The sequence below is a fragment of the Trachurus trachurus genome, assembly GCF_905171665.1.
Source record: "Trachurus trachurus genome assembly, chromosome: 5".
Lineage (NCBI taxonomy): Eukaryota > Metazoa > Chordata > Actinopteri > Carangiformes > Carangidae > Trachurus > Trachurus trachurus.
Window position 1 is genome coordinate 20,478,349 of NC_139896.1, and position 8,793 is coordinate 20,487,141.

General features: G+C 41.8%; 1 protein-coding gene across 1 annotated transcript; it reads right to left on the reverse strand.

Annotated features, from left to right (window-relative positions):
• Positions 1-6,677: 6,677 nt before the first annotated feature.
• Positions 6,678-8,491, reverse strand: tmem74b (transmembrane protein 74B; the record flags this gene model as incomplete). Its single annotated transcript, XM_083971297.1, has 2 exons — positions 6,678-7,307; positions 8,261-8,491. 2 exons carry the CDS (start codon positions 8,489-8,491, stop codon positions 6,678-6,680), a joined length of 861 nt encoding a protein of 286 aa, XP_083827423.1.
• Positions 8,492-8,793: the final 302 nt, after the last annotated feature.

Genomic DNA, 8,793 nt, shown 5'->3' on the forward strand with positions numbered 1-8,793 from the left:
GCTGCTCCTCTTAACCATGAAAGTGCTGATCTGCCTGTAGGTAAGAATCTCACACAACCACAGGGTTTAGGATTAGCAAGCCAATAAATAATAATCAGGGGTGTGGGTGTGGCTGAGATGGGAATAAATGCCTGTGTCTCCTACTGAAGCAGACAAAATAAGAATTAAACTCATACTGAGTTTTTCTAGATGATCACAGCATTAGCCTCCTCCATCACTCTTACATCCACACCGTGTCTCTTTGAATTAAAGGTCTGGTTTTTGTTTAATCTCCTCCTACAGATAAACAGGACTAAACCCACTCCTCCTTTCTGCTGACTATGTCTCCTCTGTCTCCTCTCTCATGTCCTCACAAGGACTTTCCATGACACCCGAGAACCTCTTCCAACAATCCTTGTTATAAATAGCCCATTTCTATGGTAACAGAGTCATTGTGCCGCCGACAGAATAAAGATTGATTTTCTTCTGTGTGTCTTTGCTCGGTCTTGACATTCAGACACGTCACAGAGGAACAGAAACTAGTTTTCGCTCTTTTCAGACTCACGACTCAGACTCTCAAGTCCCTCAAGCTCCTTTGTCCTCCTCCATCCTCCTCTGGTTTCTAGTTGACTCCACTCATGCATTTATTGTCTTTTTCTTATAGAGTTTAAGTTTAGACTTAAAACATTTTCTCTGTGTCTCTCTGTTCTGCCTCTCCTCCTCCTCCAGGCTAGGAACACCTTCAATCTGATGGCGAGGATAAATATGGTCGACACAATGGGATCAGTCAGAAAATCACACCTTCAACAGGATGTGGACAAGGTGGAACAGATGAGTGTTATTCAAATCAGCAAAAACCTTATATAACTTACTAACATCTGGTGTAATGGACAGAGATTTGCTTTATTTCCTCAGGTTTACTCTGCCTATTCACAATACAATGAGAGTGAATATAATATCAGTATAATTCTATCAACATGACCTGTGTCGTTACCCTGAAAAACCCTCAGATTTGGTTTATTGGACTCAATCTCTACCACAGAAATCTTGTCTCTCTAAACTCTTAAACTATTTACTACTTCTAATAAGCTGCTGTTGAATTTTTAAAGCATTAAAATGTTGTTGTTTTTTAATCAATTCTGTGTCAACCAACCATTTAATTCAGTTCATGTATTATTGAGTTGCTCATGGTTCAAGATAAACAGCCTAAATTACTTGTGTTGTTTGCCACAGACAGTTACTCAGTCTTCTTTTCCACTGGTCAAAAAAACCTGCTGCAATATCAGCAAAGTCAGGATTTTATCTGGCAACATTCAGCATTAACACCTGGGTCACGTGACTCTGCAGTGGTCAAAAGTATTTATCAGTTCTGACTCTGATTGGCAGTGATGTACACAAAACATGCTGTTGGATCAGAAACACGGAGGCTGCACTGCACTGAGATGAAAGAGTGAACTGCAGCAAAAAACAAACACATCGACACTGACAGGAGCAACAAACTGAAGATGATTGTTTTTTTACGGTCACTCTCTCCTACAGGTGTGTGTCATCTTATGTAAACTCATCCGGCAGTATGAAAGCAAATTTACCTACATTTAAAACAAAAACACAAACCACTTACACCAAAGTGAAACTGCAAAAGGAAAAAGTGAAACTTGATACAAACAGCAGATCTGGAGCGGGTGGAATCTGTTGACTTATCTCAGACTTGTGGCTTTTTCCACTCAGTTCCTCGTAATTACAGTTTAACAATGTGGCTTCAATGCAGCGTTACCAGAGGCAGCTGATGGAGCCTGCAGCAAATGCAGCATATTAGCACAGTTAGGCTAAATGCTGCATTAGAAGTTACACTCCGACACTCAGACTCAAGTTGGTCCAGGTCAGTTTTTCTTCGTGTTTCCTCATGACCTGAATCTATCGATCCGAACCAACTCTAAAAACCCTCCCAGACCTGTTTTCTTCCAGCTCTGTGCTCTGTGAAATGAACCAACAACAACAACAACAATCACTGACTGCTTCTATCATGTTGTGTTTCTGCTGCTGTGTTGGTTCCCTCTAACGAGGAGCAGCAGGTTAAGGCAGATTCTTGTCTTCTTGTTAGAGGTGGGGGAGGAAACTGCTGTGTCCCCAATGTCTTTCAAAGTACTTAGCTTCCTGCAGAGTCACTGTTCGTCTCCCCACAAGATGAAAAACTATCTCTTCAAGAATCAGCCCACGTCATCCAGTAACCCCGCTGCTGCTGCTGCTATCCTCACACATCTTAATTTTCATCATCATCACCCTCCTTCACTCACTCAACATCACCAACCCACTGCAATTCAAATCATAAAGGGACACGTTTTTTTTGGTACAAGACCCAACAAACGTCACATCATCAGTTTTGAGGTGGCCGCCCCATGTAGAGGCTACAATCCTCAACGCAGGCGTCCCCGGTTCGAATCCCGCGTCGGGCAGACCTTTCCTGCATGTCATTCCCCTCTCTCTGCCTCCCCCTTTCCTGTCTATCTCACTTTGTGCTATCAAATAAAGGCAAAAACGCCAAAAAATATACTTTAAAAAAGTGAGAATGAAGCAAAAATAATGATTCACACTAAAATCACAATATCTGCCCACAGAATCACAACATGATGTTTTTTCATCGTGTGCAGCCCTAGTTATCAGCACCTGAACACACAGACTGTTCATGTTCACTGAACAACAGCTGCAGCAAAAACAAGTCAGTCAAACCTGTACATCATGAACTGTATCACCACCACAAGAGCCAATCGGATCTTAGTCTCTGTCCATCCAGACACAATGCAACCCCACATTGAGCTTTTAAAATAATAACACAGCCTCAGGAGTTTCAAAATAAAGTCCTGCAGAGTCTCTAAATGTTTCCAAGAGCTCTGCAGCAGCATGAACAGCAGGTGTACCGCAGAAGAATAAATGTGTTTGAAAATGATTAAAAATGTGAACATAGCCTGAGAACAACAACAGTACCGCTGACTTGATCTCTGTGCTCAGACCATCAGTGAAATCACAGCTGCAGGTCTCACAGGCTTTAAAGGGATTTGAGAGTTTGAACCTTGTTGCTGAGTCAGAGGTGAAGTGTTGAATCATCAGTCAACACGACTGAAGCAGCAGATTTGTCAACTTTCTGAAAACCAGATGCTGAGGAGGAGTCGTGTCAGTTGCTTTCCAAGTTGTGTTGACCCGTTACCAGTTACGAACAACAACTTAAACTTCAAAAGGTCAATAGTGGTTCTGACTCACAGACACATCAGCAGAGAAACAGGGACTGAACCACGTTTTTCTTTGTGACACTGAATAAACTGAATGTTAAAGATTCTGATAGTTGGTTGAATAAAACAAATCATAATGAAAATGTCAGAGCAGGCATTACAACTATTTTCTGACATTAGCCAATTAACCGGTTATTATCAAACGTCAAATATCATAAAACAATTTTCATAATTATGATATTTCTTAGAAAAAACTAAAAGAAAATCTGAAAAATTCACTGTTTCCAGCTTCTAAATTTGTTTTTACTCAGTTTCTCTTATTAAACTGAATAATGACTTTGAATTTTGAATTATTCATCAGATGAAACAAGCTTGCAAGCAAGTTTGAATAAGTCAGCTTGTGCTTTGGGATTTTCTTTTCAATTCATAAATTCAGTTTTCATGTATTTTATGGACCAAACAAACCATTAAGTTCTGGAAATAATTGTTAGTTGCATCTTGTTGAGGTGAGTTGTTTGTTATTTGATTAATCTCAATGTGAATGAACTATTGTTAATCTGCTGAGTTTCTCCTGACGCTTGAGTTTCATTTCTTCTCATTAATAAATCGCTGAAGTTAATCAGCTGCAAACAGGAGGAAACTGGTTCAGCTCTAACGAGGATTTCCTAACTTTGCGTACCTGTGTTGTGTATTTTGTTTGTGAGCGTTAGCTTCTGCTGGTCGTCTACATCCGACGCGTCTACATGTTTATTTACAGTATATCTGTACTGTGAAATAATAACCTGATACATACTTTAAGATTAGCAAGACGTCAGTGTGTGTGTATGTGTGTGTAGCTACATTACCCTTGGCTAATTTGCTCACAATACAGACCTTAACACATTAGCATAATAATATTTGCGTATACACAATTTACAGTGTGTGTGTTTACTCATTAAGGCATATTGTATCCTCACATGACATAAATAACATCTGTTTACATATAATACAAAGAAGTAGGCGCTGTGTCATTAAAGGTTCATTCCAGTCAAAACCAGTCTCTCCAGATTGAGAGCTGCAGTCAGTTAGAAAAAGACTCAGACAACACCTCATATTTGTTCTTTAAACTGATTAATTGCTTCTTCTTTTTTAATCTACAGTATAAGCCCCTTTTGTAGATTTTAGTGTCTGTCCAGTTTCAGATTCCGTTCAGCCTTCAATCAACTGGAAACAGGAAGAGACCTTTATATGTCAGATAAAATACAACTATCCATACATGTGTGGGAGAAGGAGCTGCTGTCTGTGGGTATTTATTTGCAGAAACAGATATCGCTGATGATTAACAGGAGGCAACAGTTTTGGACAAAGCAGTGTCAAACTCTGGATGTGTAACCTGGTACCCGTTTTGTCATTGTGATGTTTGATTTGCTGACAGAAATATTTCACGTGTTAAGGAACGCAGTTCACAGCCTTCAGCCTCCAGTGAAGACATTAAAGAAGTGAGAGGCTGCTGTCGGCGTTCACGCCTTCACTTCACAGATTTTCTTGTCTGGCTCTGTCACTTGCAAAATTACACGTCTCTCTCGGTGCTGAGGATAAACTTCAAACACATGTGTCACATGTAAATGTCTCAGAAATGGATTTAGACTTGAAAACACCATCTCCATGTTTCCCTTCATCCAGTTCCCAAGGTGAAACACTGTCAATTTGCACCTGCTCAAAAAATCTTCTTCACACCAACAAGTGATGGAGAGGAAAAACTCGAGAGGACAAGGAGGTGAAAGTGAGTGACAACATCAACCTGACCCGGCTTTCGAGTTACTGATGCGAGGGCTGCAAATGCATTCTGGGTAATCTGTGTCACTCTCAGCAGTGACTCATTTCACTTCTGCAACTCTCAGTCTAACAACTCCCTCATTCTCCCTCCCTTTGCATTTCATTACAGTTTTAAACCATTTGGGCAAATTGTGGAAACAGTCTTAGCATTTTGTAAACTGTGAGTACAAAGGGGGCGTCGCGTGGCGTAGTGGTTAGAGCGGGCGCCCCATATAGAGGCACAGTCCTCGCTGCAGTCGGCCCTGGTTCGAGTCCCGCGTCGGGCGCCATTTACTGCATGTCATTCCCCCTCTCTCTGCCTCCCCGTTTCCTGTCTGTCTCAACTGTACTATCCATAAAGGCATAAATGCCCAAAAAATATACTTAAAAAAAAACTGTGAGTACAATGGTCACATCGGTTTCATGGTTTCATTGATGGTCTCATTTAGCATGTGATGCTCAGACAAAGGATGTGAAGAGTTTGTCAATTTCACTTAAAATCACTTTGTAGAGAACTGTTTTTTTTTTTTCTTCTTTTGCACACATGTGTAGAAAACAATGCAGTTTGCATGAGAAATTTTGATCTGTTGTGAAGTACAAAGGTGATTTATGGTAAATAAAAATGCTTTTCTCATTTGAGAATTGAGCCAAAGCAAATGAGAAAAACTGTAAATTAAGTTTATCCTTTCAGAAAAATAATTTCACATGCTTTAAGATGTTTTGACCACAATGAAGCATAAACCTTCAGGCCCCTACTGGATACAAGGCACTGCTCAGTTAATCTGCAGGAGGACACTGCTCACTGTGGAGTAGGGTTAGTAAACAGAAAATAGAAACATGACTTATTTGTCCATTATCTGGAGTCTGGGGTTTTTAGACTGATGACAAATTATCAGTCAAAAACATTGCTTAATGCAGGTTTAAAAAGTTTTTTTTCTTGTGTCCTGCAGGTTTGAGAGTGTGGCTGCTGTGTGGTGACACTGATGGGTTTGTTATTAGATTATTTTATCCTTTATCTTCTGGACTGTTATTGTCCATTCATCACTGATGTTGGTGGTGAGAGCAAACGTCAGACCAGAGTGAAATGTTACTGTCAAAACTGTTGCCTCAGTTAATTTCCATCATAAATCATTTATCATCAACCTCCATTTCGTGTCCAGTGATATTCACAAGTCAAGTGTCCGTGTTAATCTTGTGGTTAGGATTTAAAATGCATCTAAATCTAAATGTTGAACATCTGTTGTTTGTGTGATAATAATTGAGAATCCACACCAAACTTTCTCACTTAATATAAATCTTACTATCTGTGGTGGAAACTAGCCTCCAGCTCCATCAGACACAATGTGCTTTTCACGGTAAAACTCTGATTAACTAGGATTTATATTAGAGCTCTAATCTTTGAAAAACAACCATGCTCTTATCCAGGGGCTTACCTCTCATCTTCTACTGCACCATGCCCTCTCTCATTAAGTCATACATCCCTCATGATGTTAGAATAAATATCCCATAATCTCGGTTTACGTTCATCCCAAACTGCATCGTTAAAGCTGGGTCGCTTCAGCCCAAAGCCTTGTGCTCTAGATACACTTCTCCTGTCAGCACCAATGGGGACCTGCACCATTGTGCATCCCCATTCTGCGACGGAGGGCTCACTGAGAGGAAGGCAAAACTGTGAGACAGCTAGTTGACTCTGTGTGCAGCAGCTGAAGAAGAAGAACAGGAACCAGCAGCACCGGGAGGATGCCTGCTCGGCCCTGGTTCTGGTTTCGAGTCCCGGCTCGGACCTGGCTGTGTGTTATTTCGAGTCTCTGAATGTTCCACCAAAAACTCCTCACCTCCATCCCCACCCTCACCTCCTTCCGCCTCTCCAGTCGCCAGCTGCTTCATCCTCAGGTTGATGGAGCCATAAGTCCTCTTGGGTCGCACGAATGCCGCCCTGCGTCGGTACATCTCGCCCCGACAGATGGACACCATTAGCAGCACAGACAGGAACATCCCCCCCAGAGTCAGCAGGCCCAGACCTGCAATGATGCACTTGTCCAGGTGGGAGCCCAGCTGGGCGTAGTACATCTCCAGCTTCTCCATCTGCCGGGCAGACACCGAGTCTGGGTCGACTTTGGCCTCCCGGGGGATGGTGTAGGCGATGACCACCAGGACAATCCCACTCACCAGGAACACCAGGGCAAAGATGAAGCCGTAGTCTGCAGAATGGTCTTCGCCCGGGGTCAGCTCTGTGAAGTCCTGGCCGTCCTCCTGCCCCCCACCGCCTTCCTCCTCATCATAGGGCCGCGGAGAGAGCTCCTGATGCTGATCCGCCTGACAGAAAGAAAGAAAGAAAGAAAGAAAGAAAGAAAGAAAGAAAGAAAGAGTCATAAATATTCAGCCAGCTGGGCTTAAGGTGTTTGATGTCTTCCTTTGATTGATACCTGGGGTTCAGGGTGAGCTGAGGTTTGGGAGTTTAGCTGCTGACAGTGCAAGGTCATGAGGAGCATAGCTTCGTATATTTTTGGGCAAGTTTTTTTAGTTTGCAACAAAAATAGGCAGGATAGACAAAATATAATTCTTGCTAGAAATGCTTTTGGATATTTTAGTATACAGAAGTAAACTAAAAGTTGATATGACTGCAACCATTTTAATGCCCTGCAGTTTATTCTAAAGATGTGACTTTACTGCAGCGTAAGGACACATTTCTGCATTGCCTTCTCCATTAAAGTGTGTTATTACATCTATTCACTCAAAGTATTCTATGTTATAATTTATCATAAAGCAAATAAAATGCCCAAGATCTGGTCTGCACACTTCACTCAGGGTAAAAATAGGCTAAAAAAAAAAAAATAGGCTAGCTGACTCCATAATTCATACTCAATACAAACTTAAGTTACTGACATTCCTGCAGTCAGATATTGTAGCAATACCCACAGCCATTTAATCACAAGAGAAAAACAAACATTATTTATTCATTTAACTGATTAACTCATCTTATCAATAGGGTTATATTAGTTATATTTTCCCTGGTGAGAATTAGCTAGCTAGTAGAAGGACTGCAGTTGCTATGGTTACCACGCTGATACAGAGGGCAGTAGAAATCATGACCCAAACAATTTGATGTAGCTGCTAAGTTTTTATTGTGAGAAAAGTGTAAAATAAAAAGCATAAAATAACTCAAAAGTTAATATTACTGAGATTCCAGCTCCTCTCTTTTGGAAATATGACCTACGTTTGTTTAAATTTAAACTCATGGAAGTGGTCCAGAGCTAACTCACCTTGTTGTTGCCTGATGTAGAGGGCCGACAGCCGGCGGACACGGCCGCTGCCGCCGCCTGCTGCTGGTTCAGCTCCTCGTCCTGCTGGTAGGAGGCGTTCTCGAAGCCCCGGCCCACGGAGCCTGCCGTGGCCGCTGTCCAGGGCGCTGAGACGGGCGTCGGGGACACGGCTCTCCGGCCTCCTCCGCCCCGCAGCTCCCGGAGCTCTACGGCGTTGAAAGAGGACTCCATCTCTGCTCATGTCTTCACCATCCTCCGGCCTGCACTGTCCTCACTAGAGCAGATGAGATGAGTGAGTGGACAATGAACATAACCAAACATAGTAGCCTACAGCAGAATCACTGTTACCTAATCTCTATTCATAAAAATGCTTATTATTTTTCAGTTCATCAGTATGCTGCCAATATACTCTCTGCAAGATGATAGCCTACCATAAAGGACAGTAAATACACACCAAATGTATTTACTTTCAATGCAAGAATTTCTCTGATAACTATGTAAACAATACCAATAACACATTTTCAAAACATTAA